General features: G+C 43.2%; 1 protein-coding gene across 1 annotated transcript in view; it reads right to left on the reverse strand.

Annotated features, from left to right (window-relative positions):
• Positions 1-16,023, reverse strand: part of ARHGAP20 (Rho GTPase activating protein 20) — a 204,143-nt gene extending 188,120 nt beyond the window's left edge. The window contains exon 1 of the mRNA XM_069554976.1: positions 15,674-16,023. Coding sequence (XP_069411077.1) covers positions 15,674-15,778 — 105 coding nt within the window. The 5' untranslated portion in view covers positions 15,779-16,023. The remainder of the gene's footprint in view (positions 1-15,673) is intronic.
• Positions 16,024-23,688: the final 7,665 nt, after the last annotated feature.

The raw sequence follows: 23,688 nt of genomic DNA on the forward strand, positions 1-23,688 counted from the left end.
ACATTGTCAGCCACCAAGAAAGCACAAATTAAAACTATGAAATTGCACTTTATACCCATCAAGATGAGTTAATATCTTATTATCAAGATAATTATTATCAAGATAACAAAAAGACAACAACTGTAAGGATGTGGAGAAATTAAACTTATTCACAGCTGGTAGGAATGTAAAATGGTGATGCCTCTTCGGAAGTTCTGCAAATGATGAAACACCGAGTTACCATACAATCTGGCAATTCCTCTTGGGTATGTAACCAAGAGAAATGAGAACACAGGTTCACACAAAAACATGTGCACGAACGTTCCCAGCAACATTATTCATAATGGTCAAAAAGCAGAAACACCACCAATGTCCATCAACTGAAGACTGCATAAACAAAATGTGATACCATCATAAAATAGACTATTACTTGCCAATAAAAGAAGCAACAAATGTGCAACAACATAGATGAATCTTGAAAACATTATGCTAATTAGAAGAATTCAGTCCCAAAGGACTACATACTATAGGACTCCATTTAAGTGAAATATTCAGAATAAACAAATCCATAGGAACTAAAATAGATGAGTGCTTGCCTGGGGTTTAGGGGGATGAGAAGATTGGGGTGTAATGGCTAAGGGGTGCAGTATTTCTTTTTGTGGTAATGAAACTGTTCTAAAATTGTGATGGATGCACAGTTCTAGGAATATACTTAAAGCCACTGAATATACACTTTTAAGTGACTGAACTGTATGCTATATAAACTATATCTCAACAAAGCTCTTAAAATGAGTAAAACAAAAACTAAACACCAAGCTACTAAACTACTGAGCTCTAGCCCAGCAAACTGGTTCATAGCCAGAAGCTCTATTTTCCCTTGTTCATACAACAATCATCTGAAGTATAATGCATGAAAATGAAAATTACTTATTTTTTTTGTCCAGTACATTTTTGTACAAAATATCTGAGTGGCTCTTCATTTGAACTCCTCAGAGATCTGAGGAATATGCCAACCTGCATGCTGTGGTTTGCCACAGTTCCTCCCCTATTTCTCCAGTATTTTCCTAGTAAATTCTCACCTTTATCCAAGAGTTTAAGGTGGTAAAGCAAGTGTGCCTGCGTAGGAATCTAAAGTTGTAAGCAGGTTATGGAAGAAAAAAGTTTTGTTCTTTTATTTTCAACAAGGCATAAAACACTGTTTATATAAAAACCTATATGTAATCTCTCAGTGGAATTTTAACTTTGTATCAACCAGGAGACAAAGAACTATTTTTGGAACCTCGAAGTATCAACCAGGAGACAAAAAACTATTTTTGGAATGGCGAAATCACTCTGAATCTGGTCATTCTTAGTTCTCAAAGAGATGTAAAGGGGAAAAAGCCTATCAAAAGAAAGGACCAAGATGAAAGAGTCAAGTCAGGTGAACTTCAATTTTTCATACTTTGTTTTGTTCCAGCTACTTTATGAAGGAAAAAATTCAAGCATTTTGGTCAGATTTAAGTCAAATTTGCTAAAGTCACTTTCAAGTATTTAAAATTAGCATAGCATTAAATTAAGGGCTCTGAGGAAAGCTTTTAAGACTAAAGTTTCAAAGACAAAAAAATGCTTAATCAAATTTACAACTCAGTTTACTCAAATTCAACTCAATCCTTTGTGGGTGATCTGTACAATTCAACGAACTGTTTCTTGTTTTCCCTACACACCTGAACCATTAACTTGTGGAGACATAGCCCAAAGAAAGTGGCCCTGCAAGGGAAAAAGGAAATTATTTCTACTCCTGCCCCTTGCTTCTACATCCTATTATCACAAGGTTTCGACCACTGGATGAGCTAAAGCTTCCCCCTATTGTCGCTTTGAGTATGAGTATGATACTTCAGCAATGAGTATGATCTTCTATTTACTCATAATAATCCCAGCCAGAATCAGTTTGGGCATTTATTTAAAGCAAATGTCATCACAGAACAGACTACTATAAAGGGATATAATTTCTTCCTGAGCTTAAGAAATGTTTTACTTTTGGCCATATTTCCTGTTTCTGTGAGATAAGCACTTTGAAATAAAATAAATACGAGATCTACGTAAGGGAGAAGAATGGGCACTTGGCATTGAACCTAAACTCTGGATGCTGGTTTGGTTACTTCTCAGAGTCCTCTCTGTAAAATGACAAAAACCGTTTGACCTACCACAAAGAATCAAATACGATTTTATATGTAAAAGCCCTTTGACAGGGAAAGCACCATGACAGTGTAACATACACAGGAAAGCTTCAGAGTGTGTAAGTACCACATGCAATAAATATGAGGATTGTAGAACTCCCCTTCTACATCATGATTTGTTCCTCTCATATAGACATCTGAAGTACCACTATGGGCCTTCAAATTGACTGGACTTTCTTCTTTGACAAAGCCACCAGTTTCAAACTCGAGTCATGAGTCCCTTTCAGCACCACCCTGGAGTACGCAAGTTCAATCACTGATGCTCTCTCCCTAGTAATCCTGTTATAGGGCAGGGCTTCACTAAAATATCACATCACAGTCCATAGGAAGCACTGCAATTTCTACGCCCATGCCGCACTATAGCAGAGGGGCTCTCTGGCTGCTCCAGCGCCCATCCACCTGCATGAAGGCTAAGGGGCTGAATGTATCAGATGCTGTTGGAAAACTCTTCCTTGCAGCAACCTCTCACTTTCCTCTTGCAGAAGGGAAGGGTACAGTGATCAAATCCAAAACCATAATGGTAAAAAAAAAAAAAACCCAACAACAACAAAAAAAACAGAGCGTATCAAATAAGAATAAAATCCAGGCCAAGGTCTGACCAGATTTAGATATTAACATATTAACGTTTACTATGGAAGCTGAGGTTCAAGACATTGTAGGCATAGAAGAGGAAATACGGAAACTCTCCTAAGTATAAATTAGGACCCAGGTAAACGAGAAAAGCAAAAGGCCACAGCGCAGCTGAGCTTTCCAGATCTTTGAAGCATGAGCTTATATGGGCAAACATACATTTCATTTTCAGAGTCCACACACGTGACCAGACATCCAGAAACAGGTTTTACCTTTCCGTTGTTCCATGTGAGAGCTGTCTGTCAAAACTAGGTCAAGGCTGCTCAGCCCAGCACTGACATACTAATAGGGCTTTTCTGCTGTCAGCTGGATATTTCTAATCTAAACCTGTCCTGGATAAAGAAAATCAAACTGAAACAAAATTATAAAATAAACTGGGCCATGATGCCTACAAGACCCATTATTGGTGGCTGACAAAAGGCAGTTTCCTCTAACTCCTTTCCAATCTCCCACATTGTGGCCAAGTCTTTGGTAAGTTAACAAAAGTGAAGTATCACCCCACCCTAGGCTGCTTCAGTGCCTACTACCAAACTAAGCATTCACCTCGAAGGCTTTCTGTACACAATAGGACCTTAGAGTTCATAGAATACTAGGCATGAGTGATCTAGAACACTTGAGATAGCAACAGAACAGGAAAGCAAACTTTCACCTCAATGAAAGTGTATTTTAAAGATATTCAGTAAGTTCAGGCTACTTAATATAACAAAATAACACAGATTGGGTGATTTACATGGCACACACTTATTTTTCATAGTTCTAGAGGTTAAGAAGTCCAAGGTCAATGGGTCAGCAGATTTAGTTCTTGGTGATAGCTCTCTTCCCAGTTTGCAGACAGCTACCTTTCTGTTGGAGACTCACACGGGCGACACAAGAGAACAAGCTTTCTGGTCTCTTGTATGGGCGGTAATCCCAACATGGGGATTCTGCCCTCATGATCTCATCTAAGCTATTTTCCAAAGGCCCCTATCTCCAAATACAGTTGACCCTTGAGGGACACAGATCTGAACTGCACAGGTCCATTTCCACACGAATTTTTTTCAATAAATATGTACTACAGTACTATACCATATGAGGTTGCTGAATATGTAGATGTAGAACCATGGATAGAGAGTGCCCAATGTCAAGTTCTAAGTGGATTTTTTGACTGCATGAAGGGTGACAATGTCTAACCTCCACATTGTTTAAGGGTCAACTGTATTATCATACTGGGGGTTATGGCCTCAACCTTTGAGTTTCAGGAGACACGAACATTCAGTCTGTAACAGAGGTTTTTGTCAAATACTCAGGAGACTGAGGGATATAAGTCACGAAGCTCCAAACTCCATCAACTCACAGTAATAAGATGTACATATATATCTTCAAAGTATTGTTTATATGACTCTATGTACATATAAGTACGTATAACCCCCTTTGCAGAGAACGCAATGGCAACCTACTCCAGTACTCTTTCCTGGAGAATCCCAGGGACAGTGGAGCCTGGTGGGCTGTTGTCCATGGGGTTGCACAAAGTCAGACACCACTGAAGTGACTTAGCAGCAGCAGCAGCAACCCCCTTTGCAACAATGTCTCTTTGGGCTTCTCTGGTGGCTCAGATGGTAAAGAATCCTCTTGCAATATGGGAAGACCTGGGTTCTATCCTGGGTTGGGAAGATCCCTGGAGACAGAATGGCTACCCACTCCAGTATCCCTTGCCTGGAGAATCCCATGGACAGAGGAGCCTGGTGGGCTACAGTCCATGGGGTCGCAAAGAGTCGGACACGACTGAGTGACTAACACTACTACTACACGTGTAAGTGTGTACACACAAGTATCTAACCTTGATAAAATATACCTATTTTTGTGACACTGTATAGTTTATAACATGTTTTAATGTCAATTTAAATTGAAGTCCAGTATATTCTCAGCTACCAAAACCTCCTAAGAAGGCAAGTTTTATTATAATCAGCATGTTTGTTAAGTGGTATGTGGCCCTATAAGGCACAAGACCACTTTATGTCAAAAGGAACAGCCACCAAGTCCTGGACGGCAGCATGAGGAAAGGCAAAGGATTCAGAACCCAGATTATCCAAGTTCAAGATTTCCTTTTCTGAAGGTGCCTGTCTCACTTCTCCCAGGCTACTAAACATATTCCACCTCTTGCCTTGCAGACCTTCCACCAAATCCTAAAATTAGAACAGTGAAGGGGCGGAGAGTGATAAAGTGCTTCATAACAACCTTCACATCAGAATCAAAAAGCAACAACTGCACTACTTAGGAATCTGTGACTCGTGAATTTCTGGTCAATAAGCTACAACTCTCTGTGAGGACTCAATCTTCAAAGCTGATAATTACTTTTTACATAGATGTATAAAAATAAAACATAATTTTCATTTCACAAAAAACAATGTATTCTGTTCTAATATATGAATGTTAGAGTCACAAAATAAGTTTTCTTTTGCTATGTTAAAATGCACTACTGTGTTCACATCTTAAGTGAAAATTAACTATGGAAGCAAGCTTTTTCTTACACTCAAGATTTATCGTATTAAAATGTTTACTGAATTGAGAGTTTCAGCTACATTTCCCACACCCAATTTTCCATGGTGGAAACATCTAAGGCGCAGGACTCAGCGCACCCACGCATAACTTTGAAATATAGTTCTATGTGTTTGGAGAACATGCCAAGTTTTCCTACAGCAAGCAGAAATGAGATATCAGCATGGAAAGAAGGTCTCCTGAAGAGCTCCTGAAATATGAGTGCCTTATATAAAATATCTGAAAATGACAGATACCAAAGCAAAACGACCACACATTTCCAAAGAGATTATCAATGATTGTGTCCCTGATCGTCACTATTAGTCCATATTTACTATGAAGGTTAATATTGTGTCAACTTGAGTGTCCACAGATTCCCCAGGTTACATATTATCTCTGGGTGTGTCTGTGAGGGTATTTTCAAGAAGACATTAGCATTTGAATAAGCAGTCAGTAAAGTAGGTTTCCTCCCCATCATTCAATCATTAATCATTCGCCTTTACAGAACAAGAAGTGGAGGAAAGAGGAATTTGCTCCCTTTTTCCTCCCTCACTGTCCAGCTAGAACATCTCATTTCTTCTGGTTCTCAGGAAAGACTACACCACCTTCCTCCCTGTGGATGGCAATCAAGGGACTCCTACCCCCATCTGTTTCTCTGAAAAGCCCTGACTAGTACCTTAATCTAATAGCAGTAGTGGACATAATATTCAATGGTACACGGAGAAGGTAGAGACTCTGCTCTCTGAAGGGCAAAATTACCTCTCAGGAGAAAAACTTCTCAGATATGCTTTGCCCAACTGGTTATGTAAAATTCAAATCTACTTTCTCCTACATCTTATGTTACAATTAATAGAAAATGCATCTGTAGTCTAGCTGGAAAGAGAAACAAGAGTTGGAAAATCTGGGTTCAAATTTTCAGCTCTGCTGCTTGCCACACACAGCCTTGGAGGGCTCCCTGCCTTCTAAGAGTGTGTTATTAATGATGCCTACCATACAGCTTACGTGTGTTACATATAGTGAGGCATTTATTCAAAGAAGTTTCTAAAAAATTTCCTTTCCTCTTCCACATATTACAAACAGTAAACTCTTACCTTTTTTTCTCAAGCTTCTACCTTAGAATATTTGAGATTTATGACCTTCAAGGGCGACTGTTTTGATGATGCATGTTTTGGATCAAATTATTATACTTGTGCCTCCTAAATCCATATGATGAAGCTCTGACCCCCAATGTAACGTTACTACGAGGCAGGGGTCTCCGGGAAGTAATTAGGTTTAGATGAAGTCTTGAGAGTGGGGCTGCTCTGACAAGGTTAGTGCCTTTGTAAGAAGAAACCAAAGATATCCAACTCCATCTCCATCTCTCCCTCCCTGTCTTTCCTCATCTCCCTCACCGCTTTTCTTCTCACTCAATCTCCCACGTGAGGACACGACAATAATTGGAAGCCAAAAAGAGGGCTCTCACCAGGAACTGAACTGGCTGGCATCCAGGTCATGGGAATTCACAACCTCCACAACTGCAGGGAATAACTGCAGGGAATAATTGTTTAAGCCTCCAGTTTATTGTATTTTGTTACAGCAACCTGAGCTGAATAAGACAAATAGCATTCACTCATTTGCATGTAAATATTCTTGTATTAAATCCAGGGAAATAAAACTCTTTTTTATTGCTTTACAGGTACTTTCACCTGGTACCTGTGAAAAATTACTGATGGCTTCTGAATTTTTTGAAAGTGTTTTTATATATTTTCTCCTTTGACCCATAAAAAACAACCTTGTGAGATATATAGGACATGGATTATTATCCACATTTTACAAACAAAGAAACAAAAACAAAACACAGAAATTCAGAGGTCACACCAGTGATAACAGAGGCTGTTTCTGATTAGAAAAAAAATCTATTTCAGTTTTTGATATTTCCAGACTGCTCTCAGCCAAAACAATCTCTCAGGTACCTGATTTTATGCCACTCACTTTGTGAATAACATCACAAAAGTGTTCAGTAGGATATGGGCTTAACCATGGGCATAATATTTTTCTCAGTTCTAAAGAATAAAACCAAGTCTTCAGTTTAGTTCAGTTCAGTCACTCAGTCGTGTCTGACTCTTTGCGACCCCATGAATCGCAGCACGCCAGGCCTCCCTGTCCATCACCATCTCCTGGAGTTCACTCAGACTCGCGTCCATCGAGTCAGTGATGCCATCCAGCCATCTCATCCTCGGTCGTCCCCTTCTCCTCCTGCCCCCAATCCCTCCCAGCATCAGAGTCTTTTCCAATGAGTCAGCTCTTTGCATGAGGTGGCCAAAGTACTGGAGTTTCAGCTTTAGCATCATTCCTTCCAAAGAAATCCCAGGGTTGATCTCCTTCAGAATGGACTGGTTGGATCTCCTTGCAGTCCAAGGGACTCTCAAGAGTCTTCTCCAACACCACAGTTCAAAAGCATCAATTCTTCGGTGCTCAGCTTTCTCCACAGTCACTCTCACATCCATATATGACTACTGGAAAAAGCCATAGCCTTGACGAGGCGGACCTTTCTTGGCAAAGTAATGTCTCTGCTTTTTAATATGCTGTTTAGGTTGGTCATAACTTTCCTTCTAAGGAGTAAGCGTCTTTTAATTTCATGGCTGCAATCACCATCTGTAGTGATTTTGGAGCCCAAAAAGTAAAGTCTGACACTGTTTCCACTCTTTTCCCATCTATTTCCCATGAAGTGATGGGACTAGATGCCTCTAGGGAAATACAAATCAAAACCAAAATGAAATACAATTTTCTACCCTCTGTTGTTATTTAGTCACTAAGTTGTGTCTGACCCCTTTGCGACCCCATGGACTGCTGTCTGCCAGGCTCCTCTGTCCACTGGATTTCCCAGGCAAGGATACTAGAGTAGGTTGCCGTTTCCTTCTCCAGGGGATCTTCCCTACTCAGGGACTGAAATAGCATCTCTGGTATCTCTGCATTGGCAGATGGATTCTTTACCAGTGAGCCACCAGGGAAGTCCTTCTATCCTCTAGGGTGATCAAAATAAAAAAGACAGATAGTAAGTGTTGGTGAAGATGTAGAGAAATTGGACTCATATGCACTGTTAATGGGAATATAAAACCACTTTGGAAAATAATTTCACAGTTTATTAAAACTTTAAACATACACTTAAATGTGACCCAGGCTCAACATTTAAGTATTTTTCCAAAAGAAGTGAAAGCACAAGTCCATATAAAGACTTGTACATGAATGTTCAGAGTAGCTTTGTTCATAGTATCCCAAACCAGGAAAAAACCAAAACAGCCATAAATAGGCGAATGGATAAACAAACTGTGCTTCATCCACATGATAGAATACTAGTGAGTACTGATCTGTACACAAACAAAATGGGTGAATCTCAAAATAATTATACTAAATTAAAGAAGCCAGACAAAAAAGAATACATAGTATGATTCCTGGAGAAGGCAGTGACACCCCACTCCAGTACTCTTTCCTGGAAAATCCCATGGATGGAGGAGCCTGGTAGGCTGCAGTCGATGGGGTCGCTAAAAGTCGGACATGACTGAGTGACTTCACTTAGACTTTTCACTTTCACGCACTGGAGAAGGAAATGGCAACCCACTCCAGTGTTCTTGCCTAGAGAATCCCAGGGATGGCGGAGCGTGGTGGGCTGCCGTCTATGGGGTCCCACAGAGTCGGACACGGACACGACTGAAGTGACTTAGCAGCAGCAGCAGCAGCAGTATGATTCCATTTACATAAAATTCTTTAAAATGCAAATTAACCAATAGTGACAGAAAGCAGACCAGTGGTTGCCTAGAAATTGGGAGGGGACAAAGGGATTAGAAAGGGACATGAGGAGACTCTAAGGAATGATAAATATGTTCATTTTCTTGGCTGTGGTCATGGTATCAGAGTTGTATAATGTGTCAAAACCTATTGATTTATGTACTTTAAACATGTACAGCTTATTGCATGCCAGTTCAGTTCAGTTCAGTAGCTAGGTTGTGTCCGACTCTTTGCAACCCCATGAATCGCAGCATGCCAGGCCTCCCTGTCCATCACCATCTCCTGGAGTTCACTCAGACTCGCGTCCATCGAGTCAGTGATGCCATCCAGCCATCTCATCCTCGGTCGTCCCCTTCTCCTCCTGCCCCCAATCCCTCCCAGCATCAGAGTCTTTTCCAATGAGTCAACTCTTTGTATGAGGTAGCCAAAGTACTGGAGTTTCAGCTTTAGCATCATTCCTTCCAAAGAAATCCCAGGGTTGATCTCCTTCAGAATGGACTGGTTGGATCTCCCTGCAGTCCAAGGGACTCTCAAGAGTCTTCTCCAACACCACAGTTCAAAACCATCAATTCTTCAGCGTTCTGCCTTCTTCACAGTGCAACTCTCACATCCATACATAACCACAGGAAAAACCATAGCCTTGACTAGATGGACCTTAGTTGGCAAAGTAATGTCTCTGCTTTTGAATATACTATCTCGGTTGCCCATAACTTTTCTTCCAAGGAGTAAGCGTTTTTTAATTTCATGGCCGCAGTCACCATCTGCAGTGATTTTGGAGCCCCCCAAAAATAAAGTCTGACACTGTTTCCACTGTTTCCCCATCTATTTCCCACGAAGTGATGGGACCAGATGCCACGATCTTCGTTTTCTGAATGTTGAGCTTTAAGCCAACTTTTTCACTCTCCTCTTTCACTCTCATCAAAAGCCTTTTTAGTTCCTCTTCACTTTCTGCCATAAGGGTGGTATCATCTGCATATCTGAGGTTATTGATATTTCTCCCTGCAATCTTGATTCCAGCTTGTGCTTCTTCCAGCCCAGCGTTTCTCATGATGTACTCTGCATAGAAGTTAAACAAGCAGGGTGACAATATACAGCCTTGACGTACTCCTTTTCCTATTTGGAACCAGTCTGTTGTCCCATGTCCAGTTCTAACTGTTGCTTCCTGACCTGCATACAGATTTCTCAAGAGGCAATTGCATGCTAAGTATACCTCAAAAAACTGTTAAAATTTTTTAATTGCTCAGCTGTACCAGCCACACGTCAAGAGCTCAATAGCTACATAACAGCTAGTGTCTATTAAATTGGACATTGTAAATAAAGACTAGCTCTGCCACTGTAGAAAGTTCCAGTTAACAGTTATGCTCCAGGGGTCAGCAAACTACACCACAGATTGACCTCTTGTTTTTCTAAATAAATTTTTATTGGAATATAGTTATGCCCACTTATTTACATATTGTCTATGGATGCTTTAGCATGACAGTGGCATAGTAGGTAGCTGCAACAGAGACCTTATGGTCTCTTAACCTAAATTATTCACTATCTGGCTCTCTGAAAAGATTTGCTGATCCTGCTATAAATCATAAACCCTGAACAAGAGGGCCATATCTATTGCTGCTGACTGCTGACTGCTGAACATAACCCAGCTTATATTTAATGAGTACCTAATACATAGCTTCCCTGGTGGCTCAGATGGTAAAGAGTTTCCTACAATGTGGGAGACCTGGGTTCGATGCCTGGGTTGGGAAGATCTCCTGGAGAAGGAAATAGTAACCCACTCCAGTATTCTTGCCTGGAGAATCCCATGGACAGAGGAGCCTGGAGGGCTACAGTCCATGGGGTTGCAAAGAGTCGGACACGACTGAGCGACTGACACACACATAATACGGAGCACTGTCCCAGGCATTGAGGCAGCAGCCTTGAACAACACAGAAAATGTCCCTAGTCTCGTGGTATTCACAATCTGGTGAGCTGTTCAGGTAACACAACCAGAAAGGACATAAGAATATACAAGGCAAGACTGAATACTGGGATAAGAATAAAACAGAAAGCACAGGGCATGACTGAGGGGCAACTTCCAGCTGGGTAATCAGAACAGGCCTCTGGGAGAACCTAAGATGAGAATGACATGAAAGAATCAACACTGCAAAGATCTGTGGCAAAAAAACAGACAATAGCAACACCAAAGCCTCAGAACAGAACCAATTTGATGACTCGATGTGTGAAAAAGAAGGCCCATGTGGCTGGAGAATACACAAACAAGGCAGGAAAGGCAGATGAGGTGAGAGAAGTAGGGAGGGCTAAAAAGAGGAGTTTCAATTTTATTCTAAATATGACAGAAAGCCACAACACAATTTTACACAGTTAGAAACATGATCAATTTACATTTTTGAAGATCACTCTGGCACTTCTAAATGGTGACTGGATCAGGTAAAAGCAAAAAAGGTGTTAGACAAGTTAGGGGATTTCCGCACAGGTTCAAGTGAGAGATGGTAGTGGTTTGGCTTGGAATACAATGACAACACTGGAGATGACGTGAAGAAATTCAAGGTATGTTTTGAAGTGACAGTGGATGAGCATTTCCGATGGTGGTTGTAGACTGAGGAAATAAATACCAGATTTTTGGCTTAAATGATTGGGACAAAGTAGTGTGAATTACAAACACAGTGGGAAGTACAAACATAAGAGCTAACATATGCTAATATTCACTCAATTTCACATTAAAATTTTCTGTCTTGAGAGTTACATACTATTGTTATTTTCATTTTACAAATAGGAAACTGAAAAGGTTAAGTAACTGACCTAGATTTGAAGGCTAGTACAAACACAATGTAGACTTGAACCAGATCAGTTCAGTTCAGTTGCTCAGTGTGATGTCCGACTCTTTGCGACCCCATGAACCACAGCATGCCAGGCCTCCTTGTCCATCACCAACTCCCCGAGTCCACCCAAGAAAAGTGAAGTGAAAGTGAAGTCGCTCGGTTGTGTCCGACTCTTTGCGACCCCATGAACCACAGCATGCCAGGCCTCCCTGTTCATCACCAACTCCCAGAGTCCACCCAAACCCACGTCCATCAAGTCAGTGATGCCATCCAACCGTCTCATCCTCTGTCATCCCCTTCTCCTCCTGCCCCCAATCTTTCCCAGTATCAGGGTCTTTTCAAATGAGTCAACTCTTCACATCAGGTGGCCAAAGTATTGGAGTTTCAGCTTCAACATCAGTCCTTCCAATGAACACCCAGGACTGATCTCCTTTAGGATACACTGGTTGGATCTTCTTGGAGTCCAAGGAACTCTCAAGAGTCTTCTCCAACACCACAGTTCAAAAGCATCATTTCTTCTGCGCTCAGGTTTCTTTATAATCCAACTCTCACATCCATACATGACTACTGGAAAAACCACAGCCTTGACTAGATGGATATTTGTTGACAAAGTAATGTCTCTGCTTTTTAATGTGCTGTCTAGGTTGGTCATAACTTTTCCTTCCAAGGAGTAAGTGTCTTTTAATTTCATGGCTGCAACCACCATCTGCAGTGATTTTGGAGCCCCTCAAAAGAAAGTCAGCCATTATTTCCACTGTTTCCCCATTTATTTACCAGGTCATCAAACTCCAAATTTCACCACACTGTGCAGAACTGCCTTTTCAATGGTAGTTTCTAGGAATATGAACCATGTTCTAGACAACGGCAGTACCACTGGATTTTAACTTTCAGGATGACTTGTTTGAAAGATGCTATGGTTTTGCTTGTCCTTCAGTTCAGTTCAGTTCAGTTCAGTTGCTCAGTCATGTCCGACTCTTTGCGACCCCATGAATTGCAGCACGCCAGGCCTCCCTGCCCATCACCAACTCCTGGAGTTCACCCAAACTAATGTCCATCGAGTTGGTGATGCCATCCAGCCATCTCATCCTCCTTTGTCCCCTTCTCCTCCTGCCCCCAATCCCTCCCAGCATCAGAGTCTTTTCCAATGAATCAACTCTTCTCATGCTTATCCTTCAGGGACTATTAATTAAGATCAACTTGTTTTCATAAAGTAAAAGATGTCTGCTATATACACTTTTCCAAGCACTTTCACCACTATCTTCTCTTTGATACTCCTTCTACAAATGAGGAAACTAAAGCAAGTGATTTCCTCAACATCACTCAAATAGTAACAGAGATAGGACTAAAAGCCAAGTGAACCCGTTCCATACAGTAGTCTGGCCAATAACATTGTCTTTAAAAATGCTGAATATTCAGTAAGAAACACATTTTACTCCACTACCCCAAATGCACATATATATACATAAACGAAACAGGGCAAAAAGTCATACAAAGCAATCTTTACCCTTACTACTGTGCCAATACTTTCTGTTCTATTTCATTTTTTAAAACGTTGACTGCAACTGACAATTTCAACAACACTGATCCAAGTCTCAGTAATTAACAGTACAACAGCATAGTAGACATTTTAAGAAATAAGTCTCATGATTCACTAGGACTACCAAGCACTAAAAAGGTAAGAGGAAACACAAAAAAGATCAATCTGCTGAGTATTTGGGATACAAGAAGATTGTGGTCCATGAGAGTGTAAATACCAATGATTCTGAGTTACAATTTGGAAATATTATTTTATTATAATTAATTACTATTGCTATGGAGGTCTCAAATCAAACAAATACACCTACTAACATTTAAAACGGGCAGAGAGACACATTTCTGGAAAAATATTAAAAGAAAATATACAATATTATATGTCAAAATATTAAAAGTAAAAATATAAAAAGCAGTTCTTCAATAAACACAAGTCTTCAATTTTACTTTTGCCCTAAAGGGAGTAAAAAGCTGTAGAAAGACCAAGCAGGCAAACCTATTTCCTCTTTTTTAAAAATGAAAAGAAAAAGATTGGATTGATTGTGTGACAAATCATTACGTTTTATAACGCAGGACAAAAATGGCTTAAGATGCACAACAATCTTTCATTTATTGAACAAATACTTTTTGATTGGTCAAGCTACTCTCATGCTTTCTTGCTTAATTACCATTAGCAAAAAAAAAAGGGGGGTGGGGATGAGATGTGTTCTGGCATACAAATACTTTATTTTCCCCAATTTCTTAAGTTTACAAGAATAAAAATTGCTTTTAAACTATGTTGATTACTGAATAGTCATACAATGCCAACCTAGCATTCTCTCTCTCTCTGCATATCTGAAGGGGAAAAGCTACAAGGACAAACCGCAGCCTCCATCTATCAAAGACAGAGCCAGCGCTACAGGAGATACATCATCAAGTTCACTGACACTCCTAGATGGCTCTGCAACAGGGTCAAGGTCCCTGGGTGCTCACACAAACTTCTACACTCCGCACCAACCTCACTTCTTTTCTACTGACCTCCAGCCAACCCAGGATTCTGCTGGGCAGAGTCATGAAAGGCAGTAAGATCCGGACAACCAGGGAGCCTGCGTAGCCCCTTAAGGTTCCAATGATACAAATGCACTGAGACATTCCTCAAGATGTTTCTTAAGGATGACTTAGATTATCCCTCTAGTCCCATTTTTCTTCTGTTTTTCCGCAACAGAAGATGGAAGGTCACCACCAGGACACAGAGCAAAAACGGCCAAATATCAGAAGGGGGAGGGGAGGAGCGAGAGCAGAAAAGGCTAGAAACACCCAAATCAGTTCCTCTGAGAGCCAAGCAGCAGAGGCCGGCAGCTCGCGGCCGCTTGCACTTGCTGAGGGAACCATTCCAAAGAAACCTGACCCGATCGGAGTCAGCACGCCGCTCGGCGGCCGCGTTTATCCTAAAGGAACGCTACAAGTTGTTGCCGCATCCTTGCTCCCGGCTTTGACAGGGGCCGCGCGCGCCACCCGCAGCTCAGCCCCCCGGAGCCCCGGGGGCCAGCGGACGAGCGCAGGGTGCGGGCCCCTCCGCCGCCGCCCACCCGCTCTCTCCAGTCCGGTTCCCAGCCGAACTGGCCCTCCGCGTCCCCGGGCGTCAACCGCTAGCATCCCCAGCATAGCTGCAAAGGCTGACCACCGCCTTGCAGTGACCCGGAATGGGGGTCTCGTTCCCTAGCCCGCAAGCACCCCACCCGGCCGCCCCTCGCCCTGCAAAACCCCGCGGAGCGGCCGCGTCCAGATGAGGGGCTGAGAGCCCCACGGGCACCGCTCTCCGGCCGCCTACCTTTCCTCCGCGCGGTCGCCGCGCCAGGGCGGATCGCCTGGGCCCTGGCGATCTCGAAGCTGACCCCGTCAGGGGCCGATGAGCGCCTGAGGGACCTCGGGGAACCCCGGGCCCGGCGGGGCTGGGGAGGGCGATGGCCCAAAAAGCGGACCGCGCGCCCCGCCTGAGGGAGGAGAGCGGCGGATGAGGACGGGGAGGGCGGCCCCCCGGCTCGCTAGGAGAGCGACACTGACTCTAGACGCGACGAGCCCGGGGGTGCCGGGGTGACCTGGGGAGACGGGAAGACGGGCCTGGCCCCGTACAGACGCGGCGGGTCTCGAGCCTCGAGCGTTAAATGCCCGCGGCGTCCGGCCCGCGCAGTGGCGGAGGGCGCGCGCCGGCGGCGGCGGGGCCCCGCTCGGCGTCCTCACCTTCTTCGTGCCGGGGCCGCCTGCGATCCGAGACACTCCTGTCAGGGAAGAGGAGCGCCCCGGTTGTCCCCCTAGAGTCTCCTGCTGGGGGGACATCGCTTCCATGAAGAGCACTTGAGAGCAAATCCCAGCCCAGGAGGAGGTTACGCGGGCATGTCCGCGGGACGGCGGCCGGACAGGCGAGGGCGCGCGGGACCGAGACGGGCGGCCGCGCTCAGGCGGCGAGCCGGGCTCCGGGGGCGAGCCGCGCGCCTCCCGTCGGGGCCATGTACCGCCGCCCGCGCTCGGCACGAAGCTGCAGGCTTTGCCGCGGCGACGGCCCGTCAGCTCCGCGGCCGCCCCGCCTCGGGCCCGCCCCTCGGCGCCTGGCGCCCAGCGCCGGGCCCGCCCCCGGCCGCGGCCCACACAGCGCCCACCCTCCGCGCGGCGCGCCAGGGCGCGCGCCCTCCTAGATATTATATTAGGGAACGGGCGACCAACTGACCTTCTCGGTCCGCGCCTCCGAGTGCGGTCAGCTCACCGGGCGGTGTCACGAACGCGGGCCTCTAGCGCGGATGCGCGCCTCTCCAGGCCCTCGAACCACTCGCACCCGACTCCATCCCTTCCCGCGCCGCGGCACTGCGTGCGGGGCGCGGCTGTGGCGACCTCAGCCTGAACGGAGGAGTGGCGGCGATTCCTGCCTCGCTCTCGGCCGACAGCGGAGGGGTCCCCCGCCCCTCCCCCGGCGGGGAGGCCGGGGACGGAGGCGCACGTCGTAGAGGGCTGCACAGTGCAAGCCCGCACGCTAGCCTGCTCCCGGACCGGCGCGGGCTCTGCAGCCCCCGCACGGTTTGCACCCCGGCGGCAGCCCCCGCACGATTTGCACCGGCGGTTTCCGCTGTCTGCGGGCTGCAGAGACCCGGGCATTCCAAGCGTGTAAGCGCAATTAAGGAAAATGCGGCAGAGAGAGGGCTCTGAAATATGGCTTAGCTGTTGAGAAGGCTACAATATGTGGAAGTGTTTATCAGATATCTGCGCTGAGAGCATAACTTCCTGTCAGCCCAAATAGTGGCAAATTTTTTAAAGGCCAGAGAATAATCAGAGGGAAGGGATTTGGAGCTGACTAGGGCTGAGTTGAGCACTGCCATACTTTGCAGGACTGGCTGACTAGGGAGGCTGGTTCGGTAGGTGGCATTCTTCCCTTGGAGTCAGGACTCCATAAAGGATGGTTTGGTGATGAAGGACGCAGCTCGAGGATACTAGCTTGTGGAAGAGGTTTGTTTTTGTGGTAAGAAAAAAACAGAGGCTCCTGCCGGATTGGGCTGTTATCGAGTCAGATTATAGAATAGGGTTCTGGCCAGCTCTGTTCCAAAGCAAAAGTTGCTGTCCAAAACACACCCACACACTACGATCACCACTAACCCCGCAATTGTTATTGTGGAAATAAGGGGAGAAAATAGTCCAGTCCATTTTATGCCTTGCACATATCACATTGTTTAAAGTAGGCTTGTTACACCGGCTTTGTAAATCTCACACACGCACAAAGGTATATATATAATATATGTAAATTATATACACCCACACAGATTTTCAGGGTAACTCTGCTGCTTAGAGCCATGTCCAGACAGGGCTTTGCACTCACCCTTGAGGTTTTTTGGAATTTTACACTTTACACTGCAGAGGGTTTTGCAGCTCTTTTCATTCCTTGTTGAAATCATGCTATTATGATTCCTATCGTGCATGGGTGATTTCAGTTTTTCTTACTGTTTCATTTTTTAATTTCAAGAATTAAAAAATATTTAATGTAATCTACTTGTTATGTTTAAGGTTTATTATCTTCTAGAGAGGAGGACTCTTTGTTGTTGTTGTTCATCCCAAGTGCCTAGAGCCGTGTCTGGCACATTAAATGTTGATTCAATAAATGAATGAGACACAAAAGGGATATAAGATAGATCCAGAAGAGCCAGGCTAGACTTGATTATTTCACTGAGTGTGTGCTCAGTAGCTAAGTCATATCTGATCCTGCAACCCCAGAGACTGTAGCCTGCCAGGCTCCTCTGTCCATGGAATTTCCCAGGCAAGAATACTAGAGTGGGTTGCTATATCCTTGAAACGATCTTTCCGACCCAGGGATCTAACCCATGTCTCCTGCTGGGCAGTCAGATTCTTTACTTCTGAGCCAGGAGGGAAGCCTCATTTTGCTAAGAGCCTTGTGTATTATCAGGTGTTTATTTTGAGATATATACCTCATGCTCCAAATCAAAGTAGTATTTATATTGCATATAAGTAAGTAAGTAAGTTAAGTCGCCCAGTCGTGTCTGACTCTTTGCGACTCTATAGACTGTAGCCTACCAGGCTCCTCTGTCCATGGGATTTTCCAGGCAAGAGTACTGGAGTGGGTTGTCAGTTTCTTCTACAGGGGATCTTCCCAACCCAGGGATCGAGCCCAGATCTCCCGCATTGTAGGCAGACCCTTTACCGTCTGAGCCACGAGGGAAGTCCCTATAGTGCATATATGGAAAACCTACTTTCACTTCTTACTTTCTGAGTGCTTTTCTTTCAAAATCCATTGGTTTTGATTTGCATAGAAAACTATCCTACCCCTCTCCTGTAAGGTGTTTGGAGGGAGGTTTCACTTCCTAAATAAAATTGTTTGCTCAGATTAATATGATCATCAGTGTAATGATTGAAGAACGCAAATCAGATAATATCGCTTCTCTGCTAAAACTTTCTTTGGCTTGCTGTGTCTGTGGAATGAATTTCAAATGTTGTACTACAGATGTCAGTACAGTTTGACACTCTTGTCCTCAGTAGTTTTCTTTTCCCATTTCTTACCCCTTTTCACCTCTCACCCTTTTCTCCCTCTCATTGAACTTCTTACCTCTCACATCTTCATGACTTTGAACCTGCTGTTCCCATTGCCTGGGAAATTTTACTTCCATATTTTCCAACCTCTTGCTTTAAACTTACTTATCTAGTGCAGGGTGCATAGTAAATAACCAATGAATATTTGTTACAGAAACAAATCTTCAACACTTACGTTAATAATTAAATCAGAGAAATCTTCCTGACTTGAGTCCTCTTTAACCTCCACACACCAATCACCACACACACAGGGTTAAGCACACATTCTGCAGTAGTAACAGATAATGTTTATTGAGCGCTTACTTTATATGACACTATGCTAAGCATTCTACACATACTAAGTTACGTAAATCTTCATAAAAATTCTACAGGGTACATTCCTCACACCTTATTTTGCAGATGGAGAAATCAAGCCACAGAGACCTTAAATAACTTGTTAAACAGATGGTAAGTAGTGAAGCCAAACTTGGAAAAGCTGGGGAATTTGCTTCAGAATCACTTAACCGTTCCCCTTAACCACTTGGCTATACTGCCTCTCCTGTGTATGGTTTCTTCTCTTTCTAGCACATAACACACTATACTCTTATCATCTATTTTACTTGCCTGTAAGCTCTGTGAAATTGAAGGTTAGATTTATTTGCCTTTTCTTCTCTGTGCCAGGCACACAATTACACTTTGAATGATTTTTTTGATGATTTACGTTTGAATGAATGAAGAATTGGAAACAACCGTCCTACAAGGAAGATGCTCTGGTGGGGAGGAAATAGTCCTAGGCTAGTCCTGTCATTCCTTAGTAAAAACCATTTCCCCTGTCCTGGGAATGTTATGTTGTAGAAAAGGGTGATGCCAAAAAACAAAAGTGATGACAGGGCAGTTGAAGGAGTGTGATGACAATGCCTTGACACAAGCAGGATGTATCCAGAATATTTTGAAACAAACAGTAAAGCAAAGTACTAAAAATAGCAACATGTAACAGCTGGGAAATACCAATAGCAGACCTTCAACAGGAACCAATCTAAGAATGAAACCAAAAGGTTTCGCCAACTATTAGACTGAATGACAGTGAATAAGTTTAGCTATAAACGGAGATATCTGTGCAACTTGTTCATTCGGTGTGTATTTATTATGTGCCTTCTATGTGCCAGACACTGTGCCAGGTGCACAGAATATGGTCAAGATGAGTTCACAGGTGTAGTCCTTGTAAGCCTCAAAATGCACACAAGAATCATAGGCAGTGTTATCCAAGTATCCGAGAGCTGAGTTGTAAACTGATGGCCCACAGAGTGAATTCAGGCATTTTTCAACATAAACACTTTTTTTTTTTCCGAACTTGTTGGCAACCTTAAAAATCAAGATAATTTACATAAAAATCTAGGTGCTCTTGAAAAAATTCAGAAAATACTAGCAACACTCAGCTCATTTTCTGCAAGGCAACAATCAACTAAAACTGAGTTGTATCTGTTAATTACATTTCATGTTCACAACAACCCTATGATTGTCATGGGCTTCCCAGGTGGTGCTAGTAGTAAAGAACCTGCCTGCCAATGTAATGCAGGAGACATAAGAGTCTCAGGTTTGATCCCTGGGTTGGGACGACCCCCTGGAGAAGGGCACAGCAACCCACTCCAGTATTCCTGCCTGGAGCCTGCCACGGACAGAGGAGTCTGGCAGGCTGTGGTCCACAGGGTCGCAAAGAGTCGGACATGACTGAAGTGACTTAGCGCACGTGCACCCATGATTGTCAAGTCATCACTGTCCCTGATGTTGGGGAACCACTAAAAGGTAAGACAATAGAAGAGGAAAAACTGGCAAGAGAGGGAGAGAACAGGCAAGAAAAGAATGAGAAACACCATGTGTATGTGTGTGTGTATTTAAAGCCGAAGTAATAAGACTCTTTCAACAAGGGAGATTGACAGTGTCTAGTGTTGCAAGAGATCAAGCCCTCTCCAAGGTGACTAGGAACCTTGATAGAAGAGAGCTTTTGACTTTTAATCATCAAGATCAGATGTGGCATTTTCTTTATCATCCTCAGTTAGAATCTCAAACAGGGCTGTTTCCTTACAGAACAAATCCTAGTTCTAAGAGTGGAAGCTTATGAAGTGGGAGGCATAGGAGTTAGAGAAAGGAGGAAAGGCACTTTAGGCATTACTGACAGGAAGGAAACGAGAAAAAGCTCAGACTAGGAAAAGAGCTAGGGGCCAGACCATGAAGGGCCTTGGACTCTATGATAAAAATTTGGTTATTTTCCAGGGAAAGTGGTAAAAAGGGAACTGGCATTATCTCATTTAACCTTGACCATCACAAAGATGTGGCAATTATTACGGTGGTGTGGTGGTTTAGTCGCTAAGTCATGTCCGACTTTGTTGCAACCCCAGGGTCTGTAGCCCACCAGGCTCCTCTTTCATGGGATTTCCCAGGCAAGAATATTTGAGTGAGTTGTCATTCCTTCTTCAGGGGATCTTCCTGACCCAAGGGTCAAACTTGTGTCTCCTAATGCCAGGTGGATTCTTTACTGAGCCACCTGGAAAGCCCCAGATATTATTATCAGTTCAGTTCAGTTCAGTTCAGTCGCTCAGTCGTGTCCAACTCTTTGCGACCCCATGAATCGCAGCACACCAGGCCTCCCTGTCCATCAACAACTCCCGGAGTTCACTCAGACTCACGTCCATTGAGTCAGTGATGCCATCCAGCCATCGCATCCTCTGTCGTCCCCTTCTCCTCCTGCCCCCAATCCCTCCCAGCATCAAAGTCTTTTCCAATGAGTCAACTCTTCGCATGAGGTGGCCAAAGTACTGGAGTTTCAGCTTTAGCATCAGTCCTTCCAAAGAAATCCCAGGGCTGATCTCCTTCAGAATGGACTGGTTGGATCTCCTTGCAGTCCAAGGGACTCTCAAGAGTCTTCTCCAACACCACAGTTCAAAAGCATCAATTCTTTGGCACTCAGCTTTCTTCACAGTACAACTCTCACATCCATACATGACCACAGGAAAAACCATAGCCTTGACTAGACAGACCTTAGTTGGCAAAGTAATGTCTCTGCTTTTGAATATACTATCTAGGTTGCTCATAACTTTTCTTCCAAGGAGTAAGCGTCTTTTAATTTCATGGCTTCAGTCAACATCTGCAGTGATTGGAGCCCCCCCCAAATAAAGTCTGACGCTGTTTCCATTGTTTCCCCATCTATTTCCCATGGAGTGATGGGACTGGATGCCATGATCTTTGTTTTCTGAATGTTGAGCTTTAAGCCAACTTTTTCACTCTCCTCTTTCACTTTCATCAAGAGGCTTTTTAGTTCCTCTTCACTTTCTGCCATAAGGGTGGTGTCATCTGCATATCTGAGGTTATTGATATTTCTCCTGGCAATCTTGATTCCAGCTTGTGTTTCTTCCAGTCCAGCATTTCTCGTGATGTACTCTGCATATAAGTTAAATAAGCAGGGTGACAATATACAGCCTTGATGTACTCCTTTTCCTATTTGGAACCAGTCTGTTGTTCCATGTCCAGTTCTAACTGTTGCTTCCTGGCATGCAAACAGATTTCTCAAGAGGCAGGTCAGGTGGTCTGGTATTCCCATCTCTTTCAGAATTTTCCACAGTTTATTGTGATCCACATAGTCAAAGGCTTTGGCATAGTCAATAAAGCAGAAATAGATGTTTTTCTGGAACTCTCTTGCTTTTTCCGTGATTCAGCGAATATTATTATACTTACTTTAAATATGAAGATGAGACTCAGAAAATTGTTAAGCAGCTTTCTGAGATCACACAGCCAAAAAGTGATGGAGCCAGAATTTAAACCAAGATCTTATTGAATCCAAAGACCATACGCTTTTGATGGGAACAGTATTATAATATTATTAGCAATAGATACCATTCACTGAAAGTTAGCTTTGTATAAATATGGATTAGGTGAACAAGCACTATGCTAAGTGTTTTATACACTATCAAAATATTCAAAAGAAAATTAAAAGCTTATATTTTTTATGCCCATCATAGAAATGATGAGCTTGATACTCAGAGATATCAAACTACTTGTCAAAGATTATATGGCTACTGAGTTCAAGAGCCAGAATCAAACACAGGATCTCCAAACTGATGGTGCTAACTGCCTCTCTAAATAGTATTGTCTTAGTTTTGTTCCTTATGAATGAAGAGCATCATATAGTGTTACATCCTTTTCATGTGAGATAAAATAGATATGACCCTAAACACTTCACTTAGTTCATGGTAAGCTTACTTGCTGATGAGAGGCTTAAGTTAATCATTTAAAAAATGTACTTTACAAAGCAACTTGATATTTTAATAAGAAGCAGCAAAAAGGAGGAGAAATGTCTGTTTCCATCGAAGTTTAGATTGCTCTATGAGCCAGACCAAGTTAATTAACTAATTATCATTTATTGTCTTCCACATGCCTTGTGCTCCTGCCCATCCTCAAGGATAAGCACAATCTGTGACACCTCTCTCCCTAACAAATCACTTTGGGCTTAAAATTTTTTTTCTCTTTGTTGTTCCTAGGCATTTCAATTGACTGCATGCTTTTTAGCTCATTCTACATGTTTATGTTATAATCCTCCAGCGATTTGTGGAGACTAGCTCTTTTAATTATATTGCTATTTCTCTGCTGGGTCTGCTACACAGTTGATTATTGTCTCACTGATGAGGTAGAGTAAGGGAGCTCAGCAGATTCAGTAAGCTGTGCAAAATTGCTTGGCTAATATGTGGTGGAACAGCATTCTAGTCCAGTTGTTACTCTCAGAACTATAAGGCTTAAATTCTTTCCCTTAAATCCTATTTAAATTATAAATTAAAATCACCTGTTGCATATTTGTAGTATAAACAGAAAGTGGTACTGGTAATTAAACAAAAATATGGCTTATTTTTTAATAGTGCTTATGTCAAATAAAAAGAACTTAGATATGAACATTCTCAAAGAATTTTTACTTTAAAGCATATTTTCCAAAGCACCGTATGGGGAACACTAGTCCCTTAAGATGGTCTTAGGTGAAAAAAAAGGGTTCCATAATCAAGGGTTTCATTGGAAATACTGCTAATGTATGTTAGCACTTACTACTGTCCCTTAACCAACCCCCACCCCACCCCGAACTTTCTTTTTTTCTTCATTGCTAACTTTTGGAGAAGGGACTCCATATAAACTGCCTCCACTTTTTCATTGCC

The sequence above is a fragment of the Ovis canadensis genome, chromosome 15 (genome assembly GCF_042477335.2).
Source record: "Ovis canadensis isolate MfBH-ARS-UI-01 breed Bighorn chromosome 15, ARS-UI_OviCan_v2, whole genome shotgun sequence".
NCBI lineage: Eukaryota > Metazoa > Chordata > Mammalia > Artiodactyla > Bovidae > Ovis > Ovis canadensis.